Source organism: Euleptes europaea, chromosome 2 (genome assembly GCF_029931775.1).
Source record: "Euleptes europaea isolate rEulEur1 chromosome 2, rEulEur1.hap1, whole genome shotgun sequence".
NCBI lineage: Eukaryota > Metazoa > Chordata > Lepidosauria > Squamata > Sphaerodactylidae > Euleptes > Euleptes europaea.
In genome coordinates, this window is record NC_079313.1 from 66602288 (window position 1) to 66625284 (window position 22997).

General features: G+C 40.1%; 1 protein-coding gene across 6 annotated transcripts in view; it reads right to left on the bottom strand.

Annotated features, from left to right (window-relative positions):
- FGGY (FGGY carbohydrate kinase domain containing) overlaps positions 1-22997 on the bottom strand; it is a 166127-nt gene that overhangs the window by 85306 nt on the left and 57824 nt on the right. For 5 of the 6 annotated variants that reach the window (XM_056844236.1, XM_056844234.1, XM_056844237.1 and 2 more), the window contains 2 exons: positions 5944-6072; positions 1929-2032 (listed from right to left, as the gene is read on the bottom strand). The exons of the other annotated variant lie outside the window; for it this stretch is intronic. In XM_056844236.1, coding sequence (XP_056700214.1) covers positions 1929-2032; positions 5944-6072 — 233 coding nt within the window. The remainder of the gene's footprint in view (positions 1-1928; positions 2033-5943; positions 6073-22997) is intronic. 6 annotated transcript variants of the gene reach the window in all.

The following is a 22997-nucleotide window of genomic DNA, read 5'->3' on the forward strand; positions in this document are numbered from 1 at the left end:
CTTCACACTGCCTTTGACACTCTCCTTCATAGGCCAAAACATAATAATAACAACAATAATACTGATGATGATGATGATGACGATAACAATAACAATAATCTCTTCTTAGAGAATGCCCATGTATATCATCTTACTTAATCCTTACACCACTGTAGGATAGATCAGTATCTCCATTTTGCAGTCGTGAGTGCTGAGGTTGAGAGAGGCTTGTCCCAAGTTCATCTGGGGATGCACAGCAAAGATTCAAACAAGGGACTTCTAGATCAATCAGCATACATGCAACGCCAGATCTGTACATTCAGAGCCTCAGCAAATGAGCTGAACTCATGAAGCTTCCTTATACTGAATCAGAACAGTGGTTTATCAAGATTTGTATTGTCTACTCTAAGTGGATCTTTAGAGTCTCGGATCCAGATCTTTCATGTCAGGAAGAAGAAGAAGAGTAGGTTTATATATGCCGACTTTCTCAACCACTTAAGGAAGAATCAAAGTGGCTCACAATCACCTTCCCTTCCCCTCCCCACAACAGATACCCTGTGGGGTAGGTGGGGCCAAGAGAGTGTGATTAGCCCAAGGTCACCCAGCTGGCTTCATGTGTAGGAGTGGGGAAACAAATCCAGTTCACCAGATTAGCATCCACCGCTCATGTGGAGGAGTGGGGAATCAAACCCGGTTCTTCAGATCAGAGTCCACCGTTCCAAGCCACCACTCTTAACCACTACACACCACGCTAGTACTATCTGATCCTTTTAACGGGAGATGCTGCTGGGGTGTGAGCCTAGGATGTTGTGCCTGCAAATAAAATGCTTTACCTTTAAGCCATGGCACCACCCCATTAACCACACCTGCAATTAACCATTAGACAAACTATGCTACAGGAGTGTGGAATGCATATACGTATAAATTTAGACAAATGTAAATATAGGTAATCAGTACTTGGTAGCAAACCTATTGTGTCCTTAGTAGAATGGGGGCTTGAATCATCTTTAGTACTTAAAGGTGACTTGCTTGAGTCTTGTGGGCCCATATGATGACATATATTACAACTAAGCTTAAACTATTTTGTGCAGGTCAAGAATCTCTCTCTCATTCAGAACCTAAGAGCCAATTCATGCAGGGATATTTTCTTATACAGATTATTATCACTGGTAAGGAAAAATGCATACAAAAGGAAAACACTAGAATTTGTGAAGAATAAAAGTTTCTGTTCTGCTGCATGTACTCATTATGTCATACTCAACTTATAATGACTCCATCTACATTTAAGAGAGTTAACACGTTTTAAATGAAACAAAAATGGCAGGAAAAGGGTAGTCATGAAAATTGAATGCTTTCAGGCTTATACATTTTAAAAAGGTATAAATTTCAAAAAGAGACACTAAACTTTAATTGCAATCTCAGGAAAAAGCTTTCCCCCCTAATTCAGTGAGAAAAATTAACGAAGTAAAAATTGCTTATCTGGGCTCTTTTGGAGCCACAACGCATCTCATAACTCAATAGAACATTACAGCTCTCACAGCAAGATGGATTTATATTGATTGAGTGAGGAGGTGGTCCAAGGGGCTTTTCTAAAGACACTGAATACTCAGTTATACATTAGCGACAAAGCACATCATAGGTTACCCAAAGCCAGAGTCTGACTCCAATTTCACACTGCCCAGTTGAAGTCACAGTAGAATCATTTGCTTTTACATTTTGTGCTGTTCCCCCCAGTATTGATTTCTGCAACTATTAAAGATGCTTCTTGATAGCAAATGCATGATGATATATAATTAATATCTCAAGGCAATGATAGAGTTACCATCATAATACACAGGACAGACACACACAGAGAGACAAAGGCAAGGAAATTAAAAGAGGAGTTTCAAAGTCAGTTTCTCATCAGCTCAGTTTATATGAGTAGCATTAAGATTCTGCCCCCAACTTACCCCCATGTGGCATGAAGACGTTCCACATATCACAGCAATTCGGGAAGTAATTGGCTGGTTTTCACAGGGCAAGTTATATCCCTTCACACTGGCTCCAATCATGCCTAGCATAAACAAACGAAACCTAGTTTAGAGCAATATTTCATGACATTATTGAGAAGGCGGACAAAGAAAGCTACAGATAAACTGATTTCTCGACTCATACTTCTTGGCTTATACTCTTAAAATATATTAATCCATTTGATATATTCCGTCTAATCAGAACCAACACAAGGGTTCACATCAAGGAGACAGGGCAGATCTAGAGGTAATTGGAGCAGATCTATATCTTGAGATGCAGCTCTTAAGCAGAAGGTGAGTGCATATGTGTGTGTACAATTTCAAGCTGAAAAATGACAAGGTAGGAGATGTGGGACACAGGTCTGCCATCGTGTTTAATTCTGCCCATAGTCACAGGCCAAGAAAAATTGATCAGAGCCATTGACTGAAAATTTTTGAACTTGGCTGTCCTTGATTCACAATGGACCCCCCCAAATATAGCTACTGAGTGTATGTAAGTCACAATGAGTGTCTGAAATGTAGTGAATACTAATAATCATATATGAATACAGACTATCCAAGAGTAATTTTGTGAATCATCAAAACATCAGACACACACCAGCAAATGTTGTCAGCATTCATCAGCATGTGCATAACAAGTGGTTACTGACATTCGCTAAACTTGTCTGGGATTATCAACATTCACCAAATTTTGGACATACTTTACATATACAACCTGCATTTAACAGAGCTATACTACACTTGCTTCATTCAAAGAATTCAACTGTATCTCAGACACAAATAGCAATAAATTTATCTAGAAAATGAATTTTCAATGTTTATTCCAGTTCAAAAGGAGTGGGTACCCTCCCAAATATATGTAGTATTATTTGGAACATTTTTGCTTGTGTCTGTTATTATGGCTTGCAATACTCAGATCAGATTATCCAAATTAATCAGCATCTGTGACTACTTTCCAGAGGTGTTAATGCTTGCTGTATTTGATGCTGATAATTTTTACAGCATATCGGTCTAAAACGCACGGTCACTTACTCCGGTTTCTGCCCAGTCTCCTCCCCATTCCAACCAGGATTAAATGAACCCAGGCGGGGGGAGAATCTGTGCGCATCACCTTTGTTGATCCGTGGCGAAACAGCGTGCTGATCCATCCATCAAAACCACTCAAACTCCCAGTAAACCGAAAAGTGATGCGCGCACACGGGTCAGCACACGTGCGAGATCCCCCCAGATCTGCCCCAAAAGTATCCCGCCGGAGGAGAGAGGGAACCTGGCAGCCCTAGATCCTACTGAAGTCAGAATACAATTATATTAGACTTTGCATGAGAAACTATGCAAATGCAGTATGTGGATGGAACCTTGAAATGGAAGTTCTCTCTTTAATTAGGCTCAAGACTGCATCTGATACATGGAACAGAGAATTAAACCTTCATGTGTAAATTCTAATGTAGTGTTCCTACAGCAAATGCGAGAACATAATCCAAAGCCTTAATCAGTCTTTTAACCAAAGACCATTCATTCTCACAAAGTAAAGAGAGAGAGAAGTCACTTTCCATAGGTTTTACATAACACTCCCTCACAACTGACTAAACTCAAGTTAACTGGGCAAAGAAATGTTTCTCTGTAGTATTTTGGGCACTGCTATTGTCCCACTGGCAGACACGGCATTTACATGCTTAGCTCCCAACAGCCTTTATGAAAGATAACCTCTTCATGACTAGTGGATTACTCCGGGGGTGTATCAGGCTCACATGAGACTTATTCATTTGCAAAGAACAGAAACAATCAGGACTTCCTGCTAACAATTAAGCTTTCTTATTTTGCCCTACAGATAGGCAAATATTCTACATTGTGTTATCGGTTTTGCACAGAGAAAGCCAACAGGCAATTTCCTGTACAAAGCAGTGCTATAATTAGAAGTGTACCAGGATGTTTAAAATACTTTCTGTACTTCAGAATGTTCATGTAAATTAAAGAAAGAATCACCCAAACTAGTAGAAATCTGTATGAATCAGATTGCTATTAATGACTCACACAGCAAAATGTGTTAATCATACAGAAATAAACATCAAGTAATATTTGTGCCAACTTTCCTGTGTTTGAACCAAGTTTACCCAGAGAATGAGTCTCTTAATTTAAGTAATTGGAATGGTAGATCTAAAGGAAGTCTGTGTATGTTATATCACTCAAATGTTGTGTTGTTTCCTGTACAGCCATCTGAGTTACTTTGGCCTATCTGAGGCTATGGCTCCATTCAGAAAACTACATGATTAATCAGAATTTATTGTACAAACCACAGTTTGTATACAAGATGTAAGCAACAAATATCAGTTCATGTGCAAACATTGGTCTGTCTAATACTTGTCTCTTCTCTCACCTCTCTGGAGAGGGACTGCTGGCCTCTATGGTCAGCTGCTTATGACGGGCTCTACTACTCAACAAGCTGAATATAGCAGGACAACCAGAAATGCCAAAACAAGCTAAATAGACAAAGTTTTTCCATCCACCCAAACTGTATGGATACACAAATTTCATGAATGCTAAGAATAGGGTTGCCAACCTCCAGATACTAGCTGGAGATATCCTGCAATTACAACTGACCTCCAGCCGATAGTGATCAATTCACTGGGAGAAAATTGCAATTTTGGCAATTGGACTTTATGGCATTGATAGCTCTCCCCTCCCCAAACCCCACCCTCCTCAGGCTCCGCCCCAAAAGTAAATGATTAAAAGAGATGCGTTTTTAATACTAATTTGTTCTATTGGTTCCACTAAGTCAGATCAAGTCACAACTAACTTTAGCTGGATTGGGGGCAAAGTTTTTAACAAGCAGTATAGTTTAGAGGTCAATGATCTTTGAAACCCAACAACATAGATAGGGTTTAATTTCCATAATCTGAAAATGGCCTATGCTGTATCTGATTTGGGCTCTAGGTCTTTTAAGATGACCTGTATAGATACATGTTTCTATTTTTATGGAACAGGCTCTAGATGAAATTATTTGGAACTTGCCATTTGAATGATCTAACACCGGGGTGTCGAACTCAATTGTTACGAGGGCCAGATATGACATAACTGTCACTTGGTCAGGCCGGGCCATGCCTCGCCAGCCTGGATTGAGAGTGAGGGGAGGGTAGATGCCTCAGCTGGCTTGTGGGCCAGATAAGAGCTCTCAAGGGGCCGGATCTGGCCCGCGGGCCTTATGTTTGACACCCCTAATCTAACAGATTGGGGAGAAAGTGTTGCGCAACTGCACTTTACACACAGAGAGCATCCTGGCGCAAGGAACATTACATAGAGATCAATGAGAAGGGCAGTTTGTAGATTCATTTCATTTCAATGAGACTTTCATATCATAACTGGATGAAAGCGTACAACTTAGTTTTTTAAAAAAAATATGAAGGTGGCTAATATAGTTCAAGCAACAGATGATGGACAGCTGAAGGAGTAACATTGCAGAATTAGAGAGCTGTGTGACTAGAACGGCTTCAAATACCACTTTATCCAGAGTAACTTCACAACATGCTAGGGTTGCCAGGTTCCTCTTCGCCACCAGTGGGAGGTTTTGGGGGCAGAGCCTGAGGAGGGCGGGGTTTGGGGAGGGGAGGGACTTCAATGCCATAGAGTCCAATTGCCAAAGTAACCATTTTCTCCAGATGAATTGACCGCTATCGGCTGGAGATCAGTGGTAATAGCAGGAGATCTCCAACTAGTACCTGGAGGTTGGCAACCCTACAACATGCTGACACATACCTCTTAGCGGTTTGCCCCAAGTCTTCCTGGCATAAGGTTTCCTGTCTTAATTATATCAAATGTGTCACGGAAACCAAAAATACTTTGACTGACCCTGCCCTGTAACCTCTGCAGTAGAACCTTCTGCCTGCACTGCCACGGCTGCAGCAAAACCTTTGCAAGGCAAGGAGGGTAGAGCAAAGGCATCGATTGTTTATTGGAATACCTATTCCTCCAGCATGGGCATCAATAAGAGATGCAGCTACCGCAATCCCACTAGGAAGGCCAAGGTCATTTGCAGCATCTGGGCTTAGCCCATTTCCAACTGGAGCTCCGGGAGGCAGAACTTCATTTCCTGAGCAGACACGAGAAAAATCAAACATTTATCAGTCTGGTGAAAATGAAAACCAACTTAACTGTTTTTCAGACAACTCCTTTGACCTCTCTCACTCAACAAATTCCCTGTTCCTTTGACACACACACGCATCCCTTATTTTCTTTACCAAGCATTAATAATCCTGCATTTTATTTTATTTTAATACTCATGCAGATTGTATAATGTTAATTGTAACAGTTGAACTGCTTATAATCAACAATGCATTTATCCATGATTTAGATAAACAACATGTTTATATGGCTACACTCAAGTGGATTTCAGAGACATATAAAGTTAGTGAAATTTCAGTGGTTGGTCAGTATTTCCAGGTTTAGCTTTCTGTGGCTTTTGAAGGTCAAGCTTGCTTGGCCTGCACTAAAGCACAGACAGTGTTGTGAAGAAATTTACAACAGTACAATTCCAGTCCACCAGTTAAGATCCTCCTCACAAGACCTGCTTTCTGTGCCCCTGCTTGCAGAGGTGGAGGAGGGTGGCGACTGAAGGTACCACCTTTTCAGCAATGGCGCCTCATCTGTGGAATTTCCTCCCCCCTGAGGCTTGTCTAGTGCCTACTCTACTCTCAGACACCAAACCAAAATATTTATTTTAACTTGGGATTTCATCTTTTTAAATTTTTTTTAAATAATGTGCACCTAGCTTGATACAGGGATCAGGTGTGTGAAGAGGTAGCCACAAATTTTTAAATAAATAAATATACTGCTTCCCCAATGAAATTGGAGGAGTTTTTCTGGTGGGTACACAAGTGCTAGGGGGTCTGGACTCAAAGAAAGGTGGTAGATTGAGACAAAAGCTTCTAGCTCCAGCAAGGTATCGGGTACTCAAAAATGGCTTTCAGCATCTCCAGATCAGGAGGCAAATAACAACAACAACAACAAAACAGGGCCGTTTACAACAAGATCTAAACATCCTCAATAATATAGGACATAAAAACACAAAAGTTAATATGTTAAAATAAAGAAAAGCACAACCCTTAAAATAACTTTAACTCATATAATAACATCACAATCACATGACAGTAACTACAGGAGTCATCGTGCCCTCACTGGTATCAAGCCTAGGACCATGGACAACAGAACCAAGACAACACCTAAATCGCCATAAAACACATAATCACCAGAAGGTATACTTTAGTGATGAAAAGCCAAGAGCTAGAGCAGTGGTCCTTTACCTTTAATGCACTACCATACACTGAGTCTGCAGCATCACCAGTGAATGAATTCTCAAGCCGCTGTGCACAAAATATCTTTGTTGGTTGACTCATAGGGTCTGCCTCCTTTTTGTGGTATGACCCTCATCTGTCTTTTGGATTTTTTTGTCCCCACTCTGGACTAGGGATGTGTATTCGGATATATCTGGTCCAAATATATATATATATAAAAAACACTTTTTGGGGGGTGGTATTTTCTGGATACATTTGGGTCTCCAGATGGTATCCAGGATTTTCCAGGAAACAGGTCCCCCCAAAAACCCAGAAATATTTGGCAGTAACCAGGAATACTGGAAGCCAGCATTTTAAGGTGCCAATACTGTTTTTTCCTTAATTTTACTGTGTCTGTGTCTTCCCGGGAGTTGGTATCAGTTTGCTGTGTTGGTCTGGCTTTGATTGTCTCCTTTGAAATTGGTTTTGTTGGTCTTGCGTTCTTTGCCAAGTTGGTTTATGTCAGGTGTGCGGTAGAGCGTCAGGTTCAACATTGAACTAGATTCATGGGTTGTATATTGGACTGGATTCTCCAACATTTGTTGGGCTTGCAACAGCGTTCTTAATTCAGTTTGGCTTGGCCGATTGTCTGGTTTGACATTTGCTTGGATTCTTGGGTTGTACATTTGTTGTGTTAGGCTTTCACTACTGCTGGGATTCCCTGGTTCTGCATTGGTTGTTTGGGCTTTCTGGTTCTGTCTGATTTGGCAACCAAATAATATCAGAATTCCCCCCCCCCCCCAAAAAAAACACCCTGGATCTGAATACCAAACCAGTATTTGGAACTTGGATAACCAAGAATACTGACATTTTTCAGCTTTCTGATATCTAGATCCAAAAAATACCAATTTTTTTCAAGGTGCACATCCTGTTCTGGACTATCATTCTTCTGGTGTTGGAAGAAGGTTTTCTGTGTTGCCAGTTCTGCCTTTACAAAATTGTAAATATTTAAGCTATAACGTGTTGATTTTCTAATACCTAACCACAGAGTGGAAGAATATATGTAGACTGAGTATGCTAGCTGGGGGGGGGGGGTTGCAAGGGGAGGTTTCTTCCTTTGTATTGTTTCACTTTTTGTTAGCTCTGATGCTCCCCCTTCCCACAACGTCGCAAAACTTTTCTACAAAATATGGAAACTATTTATTTTTACCTTATAGTAAAGGGTCATGCACTGTGCTTGTGCTCAAAGACACTGCATTGAATCCTATTAGTTCATTCCAGTACTGTGCTCTTCCAGCACACAAAGCATACTTGGGTCATAGCTCAAACTCTTCCCTACCACACTGCATCAACTCATACATTCCAATAAGGCCCCATGCTGGTACGATTTATTTACACAGTATTCAGATAGATCAGCAGAGCAAACTGAGAAGGATGTACATATCTGTATACGTATAAACACACATATACACACTTCTCCATCTGCAATTCCCCACCTATCTGTGGATGTGTGAATTTTAAATACAAAGGTATTATCACAACTGCATCAGTTTTAATTCTCGTTGGACAGACACTCTCTCCCCCTCACCCACTGCTGCTTGATAGGAGGTCAAGATATCCTTCTTGATGCATGGCTTATGGATAATTATCAAAGGGTGTGTGTGTTACAGAGAAAAAGGCCTAAAGTGAAACAAGTGAAAGCTGACTTGAGTAATCTGTGTATATGAGTGGTATATTACCATGCAAGATGAGTTGACATGTGGTTATCCACAGAGAAATATTTATCTTTTCAGTCAGTGGGGAATTTCTGATAAGGTGTCAAAGTCTCCTTTAAAAAAAAAAAAACTTGCAGCAGTTTCTTCTATTTTCTCAGTGGGCTTAGCTTTGAAGGTCTTTGCTGCACCTGTGAATTTTAGAATGCTTCAGCAGCCTTTTTCTCTGAAGGAAAAACTTATAAACGTGACCCTGTGTCCAAAATTTATCAGTCTTTCATGCTGACTTAACTTACACACAGACGTCATACTGTGCATTATACCAGAGCATATCTAGTATGTGATACTGTCTAGTTTAAAATAGTTTAAAAGTTTAGCTCTACCCAGAAAATGTAATAGCTTGGATCCCACCTAGATTTCTACAAGTGCAAAGAGTAAAGGAGTTTTTGACAATTCCCCCAGTAGTGAAACTCCAATCCCCTCCAACCTATTCCGGGGGGGGAGGGCTGTCCCCTAGGAGTGCCATTTCAGAGTATGTTTGGGGCTTCCACAGGAGGAAAGAATTGGTGAAATCACCTTCTCTCCTTGCATCTGTGGAATTCTAGGTGGGATCCAACCCATTTACATTAGCTAGTTTTTAAAATACACCTTATTAGACTTCACAGCTGACATCATTGATTTCAATTTGTGCTTCTTTATATCCCAGTTATTTTCCTTCAGCAAGGAAGAACAGTTGCTCTGTATAGTTTCAAACTCATGCAAGCACCATTTTTAATTTGAGAATTTCCTGAAGGGGTACTGGTGCCAAACCCCGGCTACAGTTAATATAGTTAAACAAGTGGGGGACACGAAACTCACAAGGGGATGCCATCTCCCTCCCATGGAAAGGATCCCCCGGCTGGGTGTGGTTGCCTGTGACAGTGGCCATCCCTAAAGTGGTCCAAGGCATCCGCCATGGCAGCAGCAAACCCTGGGAGCTGTTCTCAGAATCTCTTGCAGCCTGACCTGGCCCGGTGACCAACGCAGCCAGGTCTAGTTTTCTGAGGCGGCGGCAGCATGCATCCCCTGAGCAGTCATAAGAACATAAGAAAGGCCCTGCTGGATCAGACCAAGGCCCATCAAGTCCAGCAGTCTGTTCACACAGTGGCCAACCAGGTGCCTCCAGGAAGCCCCCCAACAAGATGACTGAAGCAGCACCATCCTGCCTGTGTTCCACCGCACCCAAAATAATAGGCATGCTCCTCTGATACTAGAGAGAATAGTTCACAGTGGGTAGCCGTGTTAGTCTGTCTGCAGTAGTAGAAAAGAGCAAGAGTACAGTAGCACCTTAAAGACTAACAAAAATATTTTCTGGCAGGGTATGAGCTTTCGTGAGCCACAGCTCACTTCTTCAGATCACTTCTTCAGAAAGCTCATACCCTGCCAGAAAATATTTTTGTTAGTCTTTAAGGTGCTACTGGACTCTTGTTCTTTTCTACTAGAGAGAATAGCTATGCAGCATGACTAATATCCATTCTAACTAACAGCCGTGAATACCCCTCTCCTCCATGAATATGTCCACTCCCCTCTTAAAGCCCTCCAAGCTGGCAGCCATCACCACATCCTGGGGCAGGGAGTTCCACAATTTAACTATGCATTGTGTGAAAAAATACTCCCTTTTATCTGTTTTGAATCTCTCACCCTCCAGCTTTAGCAGATGACCCCGTGTTCTAGTATTATGGGAGAGGGAGAAAAACTTCTCCCTGTCCACTCTCTCAAAACCATGCATAATTTTATAGACCTCTATCATGTCTCCCCTCAGCCGCCTTCTTTCCAAGCTAAACAGCCCTAAGCGTCTTAACCGCTCCCCATGGGACAGTTGCTCTAGTCCCCTAATCATTTTGGTTGCTCTTTTCTGCAAGTCCAAGGTGTTTGCTGCAATGGCAGCACAGCCCAGGAGCCACTCCCATAATCTGCTGCCCGGCTCTCTGCAGCGGTGGCCTCTTCGCCATTTTGAAAGAGCTTTGTCTGGGTATGTGCAGACAACTCTTTTTAAAAAACAGAAGGGGGTTTAAAAATCCAATTTTTTAAAATTTCAGATTTTTCTGCAGACCTAAGGGGTTTTCTAAATCTGCAGAAAAACCTGTTGGGAGTGAGTGTGCCTCCTATATGTAGATTTAAGTATCCGTAGGCAGGGGGCACACTTCAGAATAAGATATATAGATATTAATTAGGTTCTCTTCCTGCAGCAGTTAAGATAAGGAGGTACTGAACTTTCAGTATTAATTTTTATTTATTTTTGGGAGACAGAAAAGGCTAGTAGGGATCATTTGTTTTAATATAAAATCACTGACATTATTACAGAACCAAAATGTTATATAGAGAATTAGCACTAATCTTGATATTTTTTAAATTATATTGTCTCCTAGGCACTTTTAAATCTCATCTTTTTAAAATAGGGAGATGTTTATCTGACTGTAACATCAGATTAGTGGAGCACTTTACACAGTAATCTAAGCATTAAGGATTACCATGTTAGTATTATGTTGCTTCTGTTTGTGACAGCCAGAAAAGAAGAATTTTTATACTGCACCCAAGGAAAAAATCCGAGTTCCTAGATTTATCTCCTGGGCCCTTAAAAAGTGGCACCTGGCAACAGGAATCAAACCTAACAGTAAGGTCTTGGCTGATGATACAAACATCTCACTGAATATATGCCTGATATCTGTGCATCATATGCATATTAATAGGTAGGTAGGTAAAATTTATTGTGTAATGCCAAAGACCGTAGAAATACAACAAAAACAATTACCCAGATAATAATAAGTATAACAATTTAAAAATATACAGCAAGTTTAAAAACAGTTTTAAAATTGTCAGGACCAGGACATAACATAGATCACATCAGGGCGAGAATTCTGCACGAATCTTCTTGGATGTCAATGCATACAGTGACATATAAGTGACACAGTGATTGTCATCAGATAAAAGATGATTTTGTCTGCCACTGAATGCTGGGCTAGCCTAACTAAAATGGCTGCAAGAAACATGGCCCTGGAAATCGAATAAAAGTCACAAAACAGGACATACGGAAGAAGATCCTCCAATTCCAAGGCTCCACGGATACCCCTTCCAAATTGTTCAAGAAACAGATGTTCTCAGTGGACATTGCCCCCACAAGATCTTGATGGTCCTGCACTTGTAGCTATATACAGTTGCTTTGTGTGGAATGACCTTTATATTGCCTATTCCCCGCTCCCTTTCTAGTACACAGTACATTCATCTGCTGGTAACACACCTGAGAGCTAATTAGAAGACCATGAAGCAATCTGAAGCTTCCAAGACTCCTGGGTCTAACACAACATAACAGTCTGAACATTGAGGTTGCCCTTAGCACATATCATGTGATTCTCTGACCAAACTTCCTTGCCACGTATTGCTGCCTCTGTATTCAGCTATGGAGAAAGCAAAATGACTAGATAACTCTTTCTCTTGAAAGACTAAGCAGAAAAATGTGACCATGCTTTCCTCAAAGGGATGGTTGATTCAACTGTTACATATTCTTTAGTTCTCAAAAGAACTAAGGACCAGCTGAGCATTTATCAACTCCAAGTTATGTATGCAAAGCATACTCAGAAGTTCACTGTAGTCTCTAATGCATTGCTATAGCATTTTGTAGAGCAATCTCCACTGTTGCTCACGGTCTAAGGTCTGGTATAGACAGGCAGAAGTGAACAGTTTTTGTTTTCCTAAATCTGGGCCATGGAGCTGTCCAGACGGCTGCTTTGACAACACAGCAGTTGCAGGTATTCCCACGGATTACTTTCTTCAATACTAACATTCAAGGTTTTTAAAAAAGCATATAATAAATCCAGCAATTAGAAAATGTGCTGTTTCATCTATTAAACAGTATAAATGTGTATGCACTTATGTATATGTGAATGTGTATACAAAAATGTAAAATAATCAGCAGAACAGCTGAAAGCGTGGCCATTCCATTAAAGGGATGATGTCAGCTAAGGGAGCAAGCATTCAAGACCTTACCACTTGCTGCAATGTTATTCCTTTTTAGAGTGAACAGATAATTTTTGAGCACTTCTCTTGATATTCTCCTGGAAGATGCTCTTATGTTATAATGAACAATGGAATTCTAACTTTTCTGTACAAATACTAGAATGATCATACTACTTGCTCTTAAGTAGCTTTCATTGCAATCTAGGCGACTACTCTGAATGCAATGGGTTAGACTCAGTCAGCTTTTCCCCCCCGTCTGTCCCAGTTCCCCTCCTTATGACAGGCCTCCATGACACATGGCTTTTGTCAATGCAAGGCCCCAGGTCTCCGCCATAGCTTGTTTGATGGTTAAATGATCCTCTTCTCTCATTTTCACTAGTAGAATGGCTGGTTGGGTCCAACCTAGCTGGAGGTCAATTTAATTTAATTTAATTTAATTTAAACACATTCTTAAAGAACCCTAAAAACTAAAGTCTTGACTTCCTGAGGCACTTGGAAAAAGTGGAAATTTGGAGAGTCACAGAATATAGTGAAAGGATTTGCATTTTATGCTACACCAACAAAATGCTGCATGACTCATAAAACTAGGCAACATTGATAACAGAGAGCATGTGAATGGGTTATAAGCAGCAGTAAAAAGAGGTCCCAGGCAGGAGATTTCATTGGGACAAAGAAGGATAAGGTTATTGTACAAGCGAAGTGCCAGGTTATTTGATTGTATGAACTATCTAGCAGTGCTGCTACACTAAGGGTACCTAAAAAAACCCGGTAAAGGCAAAGAACCTTTTGTTTCACATTTAAACAGCTGTTTGAGAACAGAGCTTTTCTTATTGCAGAGCTTTAATTCATAGCACTTCTATTTCATTGCAGACAGCCCATTTTTAGAAGAGGATTTTTCCCTGTGTGAAGTGAGAAACAAGTTTACCAAAGGAAGAACCTGTCTGAAACCTTTCCTTCCCTTTTATCCTTTCCTGATGACTAGCTCTGGAATTTGCTATGCTCTTGTTTTGTTTAAAGAAATTTATGTGGTACCAATGAACGGACAGCTTTCTGGGCAATTGCCATGGTAACCAGTTGTTTACCAGACGTAACACATGAGGTGCACAACTGTGTAACTTTAGTAAGTAAATCACTGAATCCAAAGTTGGCACTAATGTTAACAGAATCAGCCATTTTAATACTCACTAGCCTTTAAAAATAACAAAAGAAAAGTGGGGGACCAGCGGACTCAGCTATGATACATTCACCCATTCAAGAGCAGCTTTTAACCTGTCTACTGAAAATGAAAACTGAAAGTATATAAAAACATCACTGAAAGTATATAAAAACATCACTCTAAACAGGAGAAATTCAACAGGAGAACACCCCTATTGGTATAAAAGAAAAAAGGAAGAATGTGTTCCAACACAGTAGTTTAAAATCAGACTTCTTTGCGCAGATTAAGTAAATGTGTCCTTCCTCTAGGGTGATGTTACTTGAGCATAATTTCCCTTGCATCAAAGATATAGACACAACCTTCTTGGCCTATGCAAGAAGGTTGTGTCTATATGGATAAATATATAAATGGATAAATGTTTCCCCTTTGCATTTTAGGGACTTAGCTCAGTCATTTTAGCATATAGTAAAAATCCTCCCCTCTGCCCCATAACTGGTGTCACAAATAGCACAGGTCTTCTTCCAGCCTGAGGAGTCTGATTCATGGAAAGGAAAGCAGATTTAATCCATCACTGCACAGTTTCACCTATTGAAACTGTCCTCCTTTCACTATTGGTACTAGAAGCAGGTGAGATCCAAATAGGGGTCACATGTGCCTGAAAAGTACTTTTTAAAAACACTAGGAAGAACCAAACATGGATCCTGCAGAGTCTCACTTACAAACAGGGTTGCCAGGTCCCGTTCTGCACCCCCACCCCCGCCACTGGCGGGAGCTTTGTTGTGGCGGGGCAGAGGGGTGATCTACACGCACTGTAACATCACTTCCTGGTTTCCATAGAGTTTTTTTGAGGAATGTGCTAGAGCGTCTCCATCGTTTCCGGGGTAAACCCAGAAGTGGTCTTATCTTAACATTTGACTAACTATTTGAAGTATTTCACCTGCCACCTTCCTGCAAGCAAACAAGTCACTAAGGTGGCTTATAATATGAAAAACTGAGACACAAAAAAATAATCTTTTTGAGGGCCAAGGTAATATGTAATATTGGCAGTGTGTGTGTGAGTGAGAGAGAATATAATCTCAATCCTCATCAATTATTTGGATTATTTCTATACTGCCTCTCCATAGAGTCTGCTCAAGGCTTACAAAGTATACATGATGTTAAAAAAATAACACCATAAAAGGCATAACAATTGAAAAACAATTAAAATACCGCATTTACATAGAAACAGCCTAAAACACACAGCACAAGTGTGTTTCACACACAAGTCTCGTAAAACTCTTCTCAGGCGCATTAGACTGTAAAACAAGTTAAAACTGCTACTCAGTAAAGGCTCCACAATTGCTATAAAAGAAATACTTTATTACCACAGGACTAATACTTAGCTACCAGGGATAGATAGTACCAGATGTTTTTTCTCCACAGTGGATAAGATTCCCTTCCCCCAAGGGAAAAAAATAACTTCTGGAAAGTATTTGGCCCCCAGCTATTCCCAGCAGGAGTAGTGAATGATCAAGGCACTGGGGTAATAATGACACAAATTGTCCTCTTCCTTGTCCTTAGATGATACTGAAGTCTAAGTGTGTATCTTTGCCTTGCTACTCTTATGGTACCTTCATTAGCAGCGTTACACCCTTCTAAAACTACGGAAGGCTTAGAGAGGGAATACCTTTGCTTAGAACACCTCTGCTAAAAGGCCAATTTCCTCTTCACTTTCCAGAAAGAAATGTCTACCTAATACCAGTCTGAATACTCACTCATCCATAAAGGTAAAGGACCCCTATACAAGCACCGGGTCATTCCTGACCCATGGGGTGACGTCATATCCCGACGTTTCCTAGACAGACTTTGTTTATGGGGTGGTTTGCCAGTGCCTTCCCCAGTCATCTTCCCTTTACCCCCAGCAAGCTGGGTACTCATTTTACCGACCTTGGAAGGATGGAAGGCTGAGTCAACCTTGAGCCGGCTATCTGAAACCAACTTCCGTTGGGATCGAACTCAGGTCGTGAACAGAGCTTTTCACTGCAGTTTATCACTCTGCGCCATGGGGCATCCATGCCCAACCCTTAAAGTGGATGCCGTACCTGGGAAGGGAAGGCTGAAGGGTGGGCTAGGGCTACTGGTATCAACAGCTATTAAGGCCATGCCCAACCCCTTCAGAATCAGAAAGTAACTTTAGCCTACTTATATCACATCTGTTATATCTTCCAGACCCCATTCCTTCCAAGCACAGTTGGTCAAGGAAGTAACACATTCTTTATTGGAGGGAAATAAGTGAAGAGAAGAGGATGAAAGAGAGCCCCAAATTGTACAAGGATGAGATTTTCCCCTTGGAATAAAAAATAAAATAAAATAAACAGGTCCAAAAATGGAAGGTTTTATTATGAATATGAATCCCAATTGAAGTCTGAATGCATGTATTTGCATCACAGATATAGTGATAATATATTTATAAAAACAATCCTTATGCTACAGTAGTGGTTTGTTTTTTTTAATGTGAAGTATTGACAATCCCAGGAATAACTACAGCACATCCACAGCATTTTCTACATCGAGACAAATGTGAATTGCTCTAGAAAAATAGGCTATGTATAAAGCACCATTATTCAGTGAAAAAAATCATTATTTAGTCCCTTAAGTAGCCCCTTAAGTAGAGGAGTGGGGATGAAAATTTATCAGTCTATTTAAAAAAACAGATTGCACACTTCAGCACCAAAAAGATGCACAGTTCATAAAAATTTAAACAGAATTGTTAATGTCTACCTATGTTTTGTAATACCACAACAGTCCTTACTTTCATCAGAAAACATGCATATTAGAATCTGCTGCACAGTATTTTTTTTTTTTTTTGGCACAAACCTACTCCTACTATTAGGCTGAAACTGATTGAATCAATAAAGTTCACAGTAATTTAAGGCTCAGATCTATACCCTTAAGTATATCATTATTCATAACATAAAACAGAAGAACACAATAAACACAGATTGTTGCAACCCTGAACATTTAATCTAGCCTGGGAAATGCAAAAGGTCAGGTCTGAAGATTGATATGTTTATAGGTGAAACCCCACATTTTGATGTGGCAAAGGTTCAGATGACATCCTGTAAAGTGTGAGTGGTTCTGCATAACCTATGAACATATGAATTAAAAGTGAAATTGAATGTAGATGTTACGTAAAATTATAAACAATAGCTTTCATATGGGGAACCTGGTGCTAAATCATCCTTAGATTACTTGATTCTAGGTCAGAGTTTTGTACATAGAGCAGCTCTCTTGTTGCTATCTGTTGGAAGTCAGTCTTCAACACAAGCTTTTGTAAAACTAAAGTAATACTGGTTATAGGGGGATTAGTTACCTTTTGCTTGATTTAAAAGACATGGCTTTCAAAATATGCATACATCTATAATTTTAAATGACAAGTTTTTACAAATGTTTTATGAACCCTGTATTTTCTCTTGTTAAATAGAAAGCTGTAACTTTAATTTTAAGGAATTATTATTTAACCAGTATGAGATTCCCTATAAGGCCAATATTTGTAAGAATAGCTACAATTGTTCCTGACATGTAGATAACTAAACATACATGGCATTTGGCCAGAGTGAGGAAGAGATGCTCCATGCAGATATGAAAGCATGGTGGAGAGGGTTAAGATCATGCCTCTTTGTTTTGAAGTTCCAGTTGCCTATATACAAACACCGGTTCAGATCAAATATGCAAAAGCCTGAGTATGCTGAAGGTTTTGCCCATGGATGCTGCCCAACCAGGTTGATCCTTTCACTTCTGAATCACCAAGATAGCTACAATGTGATCATTATGAACTGAATTGACTTCTAGCCCAATCTCATCAGCTCTCAGAAGGTAAGCAGGGGCATCCCTGGTTTGTACTTTGATGGGAGTCCACCAATGAAGTCCAGACTTGCTACGCAGAGGCAGGCAACAGCAAGCCCCCTCTGAATGACTCTTGCCTTGGAAACCCTATGGGGTCACCATAAGTCGGCTGCGCAGCACTTTCCACCACCACTACATAATCATTTTCCTGAGGTTGGAGGTACAGTTGCTGTGAGGAATGATACTATTGTGTAGTGGTTAGAGGGTTAGGCTAGAAATGGTGAGATCCACACACACAAAAAACCCTCTGCCTTTGAACAACTTTGTCATTCAGTCATTCTCTCAGCCTAAAAAAAAGGTAAAGGTCCCCTGTGCAAGCACCGGGTCATTCCTGACCCATGGGGTGATGTCACATCCCGATGTTTACTAGGCAGACTTTGTTTATGGGGTGGTTTGCCAGTGCCTTCCCCAGACATTTTCCCTTTACCCCCAGCAAGCTGGGTACTCATTTGACCGACCTCGGAAGGTTGTAGGCTGAATCAAACTTGAGCCGGCTACCTGAAACCAACTTCCGTCAGGACCGAACTCAGGTTGTGAGCAGAGCTTGGACTGCAGTACTGCAGCTTACCGCTCTGCGCCATGGGGCTCCTTCCCTCAGCCTAACTGACCTCATAAGTTTCTTGCGAGGTTAAAAAAAAATGGAAGTACCCATTCACATACACAGGATGAAAAAATACTGAAAGGCAGAATAAAAACATCAAATAATAATTAGTCCCAGACTGAATTCATCTACATTTCTAGTCTATATTAGGTCAAAAGTCCACAGATTGGGCAGCTGTGGGTATAGTTCTGTGTCAAGATTCTAGTACCAGGAACAGGCTCCTGTAGCTCCATTTCAGGAGACAAACGGGACATGTCCGCTGGCCTCTAAGAACCCTCAATCTTGGATCTATGACCAAGTAGGAAATGTATAAGCCTTGTAAGCACAGATTAGCTAGCAACTACCTTTACGTTCTGTTATTAGCAGCCTCAATTCTACCCACCTATAGATTGTTCCCAAATATCTAGAACTCATGTGTAGTTAAAGTTTTTGCAGATCTGTGATCACTCAGGTTTACTGGCCCTGCTCAAGAAAAACTCACTCATGTTGTCTAGGCTGCTGGGACATGCCAACCAGACTAGTCAGTGCTGAAAGGACAGTTCCAGGAGACACACAGAGAGAAATGGGAAAGAAGCTGAAATCCCCTTTTTGCTCTCATGCATGCTCAGACAACTTATAGTCTTTTCGAGGAAGGATAAAGGAGCAGTTCAAGTATGAATGAACCCCACTGAATCCTCAGAAAAATTCCTTTGAATCGTTGGAGCAAATGGAGTATAACGAGGGAACGGGAAAAGCTTCCCTAGTTTGCTTTTTATTTGTTTTTAAAGCACAGATCCCTTGATGCTTGGCTCAACTGGTGTGCAGATTGGGGACCCTGAAAGAGGGGGAGGTGGCAGCTGAATGAATCATATGCCAGGAGGGTCTGAAACATGGACTCACCACACTGGAAGCATTGGAACTTTCTGAAAGTGTACTTTATTTTGACATTAAGGTAAACACTGAGTAGATCTAAAATCACAAACCACACACCCTGAGATGTAGAAGAGGAAGGATACTGCATATGGAAACCATCCTGAACTTTCTGACTTGAAGAACTTGATTTAGGACGCTTCGGTCTAGAATAGGCCTCATAAATGAAGTAACTGCTTTTTATTGTTCTTGAAATTATGCCAAATTTATTTAATTATTTACTGTATTTATAGTCTGCCTTTCTCACTGAGACTCAAAGCATTTTCATGCAGTGTAAATCAATAACAGTCCATACAAAGAGAGATCTAATAAGCACAGTGTAGGTTGACAAAATCTATATGAGCAGAACAAGTAATGTACTAGTATTACCGAAATCTGAATGATTATGGCATATTAGGCATATTACAGAGTGTGGATATAATGGATACAATAGTATTACTTCAGAAGAAAACAATGAATCAACAAGAGGGTAATATGTGCAACAAACTGATAATACGTCCAATTCATAGCGGCATAATCCACTCCCCTTCCCTTTACAAAATACCTTCATGAACTATTCTTTTACAGTATAGCCCTACGACATTATAGAAAAGCTCTCTTGAACTGTTTCACATAATCTGAGGAATGAGAGACACGTGGCAGGCTTCCTGATCTCCAAGGTGGGGGCAACAACAAAGCATGCATACAAGTAGCTGTTCATCTTCTCTGTTCAGGTACTGTAGCAATGGATTTAGACCCACACATTTCTGCTTAGGACTGCAGAGTTAGTCACTAAAAATGGACCACTGCTTTCCTCTGTCCTTGAAACGCACTATATAAATATTGTATTCAATCCTTGGCTCCCACACCATAAATAATTTATGCTTAAAAATTCTCTTCTGTGGGGCCATAGGCATTAGGGTACTCAAATTTCTTTTAAACCATTTATTTACTGCTTATTCTGCTTTAGTGTTCTCACACCACCAAAAAAAAAAGCTAAAAGCTGCATCTGGTAATAGCTGTCAGGATGGTGTTTATGCAAAATAAATACTCTGGAAAAAATGCCAAAGGTTTAGCAGCCACATCTTACACTCTATTGCACAGGATACAAACAGCATCAGGGCCCCCAAGGTTTTTTTTTCCCATAAAATTTTTATTATTTTTAAAATATTTTACTGTCTGGTACTTTTCAACAACACATTCATTTCATAAATCATACAATAAAAAACTTTAACAGCGTCATCGAAAAGCATATGCATCTATTAATGAAAAGATATTCAAATAAGAGACTTCCCCCTCACCTTCCTCCATCTTGTTATAAATTTATCTATTCTTTTGCAAAGAAGTTCTAATCCAGAAAAATACATCAAGCTTGATTACTAAGTTAATTCTAAATTATTCAATTCATTTACAATTAGTACGTGTTTATTATTGATTTCATATATAGTAACAGATTTTATTTCAAAACCGTTCTTAAGATAAAAGGATTAGATCAGTAAATACAAAATTCCCTAGTCATCATTTAAATCCCTGTTTAGCCCTCTGTTTCTCTCTATCACCCATAAACTGCATGTTTCCTTTTAGTTTTGTTCTTGCTGTGAATTTTTGTTTTTCCAACACTTTGTTATTTTTGATGTCCTGTCTTTTTTGTCCAGATGTCAAGGCCAACTCCTTTTTCTCCTCTTCTTGTTGATGTTGTGGCTCCTGGTTAAGGCCAGCTAGATCTTTTTCATAATTCTTCAAAAAAAAATTATTTCCTCCTGTGAAGTGATAGTAAATCTGACCTCTTTGTAGGTAAAAGTGACTCCCTGTGGGAAGATCCAGCAGAATCTTATTCCATTCTTCTTCAATGTCCCAGTAAATTCTTTGTACATATTTCTCTTCATCATCAAATGTCGTGGGATATCCTTAAGAATGATAAGAGGATTTCCATTCACAGACAAAGGATTATCATAGAGGGTTTGCATAATATAATCTTTCATCCTTATATCATAAAAGGAAATCATAATATCTCTTGCCTTTGTCTTCTCCAAACTGGTGGGTAAAGGAATTCTATATACTTTGTTTATTGCATAATCCAGATCTTGTTCACTTATATGAATCAGGTCAGCCAATGATTTTATGATAGTTATTCTGGTACATCCCATTGCTTCTGGAAAATTGCGAAGACGTACGTTCGATTGTCTTAATTTTAACTCCATAGTAGCCAGTTGGTCTAAAACATTTTCTTGTTGGAAATGTATAGCTTGAATTTGATTACCTTGAAGTATCTGTTTATTTTTAATATCTTTCTGTTCTTCAATTGCCTTTTTAATTGAAGTATCCATTTTTTCCATGTCAGTTTTCATTGTAGATATTTGAGATTTCATATTCGTAATTTCGCTTGCCAAAATGTCCAATTTCTGACTAGTCTGGTTGGTAGTTTGAGTTAGACTAGTCAATATGTTGGTTAGCTGAGCCAGACGTTGAGATTGTTGCTCATATTGTTTAGTAAAGGCATCCATGTGTTTTGTTAACATTTCCCGTATTTTCTCGTCGGCCTTTCCCATGTTTATTTCTGAAAATAGTTCTAATAATTCACCAATACCAAGAAGTGCTGTTTTAAATATGTTGGCAGGGTCCAAGACCTTGTAGTGGTTCTATTCATCAATTATATAGATCCCGGGATTAAATGGCTGCAAATTCTTCTCTCCGCTGTAAAACAATTAGTGTTGTTGTAAAGGGCCATCAAGTTTTATTGACACTCTGCTCGATTGTAAAAGAAGGGGGTGAGCTGGGCATTATTTAAATCGCGGACCTTCGGCTGTCTTGTTTTCCAGTAGTAGGAATATATTGCATGTTGCACAATAAAGACACACTTCAAGCCCTGCGATTTTCCTGTATGATCTTTCCTTTCAGTCTCGATGGTTTTCTTTGATGAATCGGAAAGACGTCATCTCCAGAGGAATTTAGCCCATTCGCTCCCACCCCTTTTAACACCTCGGCTTCTAATTGGTAGCTAGAGTGTCTGTCAGCCGTCCCGTTTGTTATGCCAAAGTGGAGATCGAATAGATAAGGCTCCTGCCGTTCAACTATAGTCTTTTTAAACAAACAAAGTCACTTATATTCTGGACAGAGAGATGCAGATTGCATTGATGATTGTTACGATCTTCCAGAGCTTCAATTTCAAGGTAAAGACAAAAGAATTCTTGCAACTTACTCAGATGTTGGATGATAAGGTTACGGTGATGATAATTTTCTTAGATGGTGATTGAAGGGGGAGGACTGAACCTTGATTACCCATGAAATGTTCCGGCGATGACTTTCCCTCTGCCCGCAGGACCGGCATCAAAACTTCCGAGGGGCTTAGAAGCCTCTCTCGGAGAGTTCTGGAGGTCAAACCGCATAAGTGGCTGCAGGGAATTCCTGCTTCCCAAGTCCACTGTTTAGGACCGGGTTGAGGTGCTGTTTAGCACCCCAATTTGAACATTTCTTGGATTTTTCCTGGAGAGTCCAGGAAACATGGCGCTC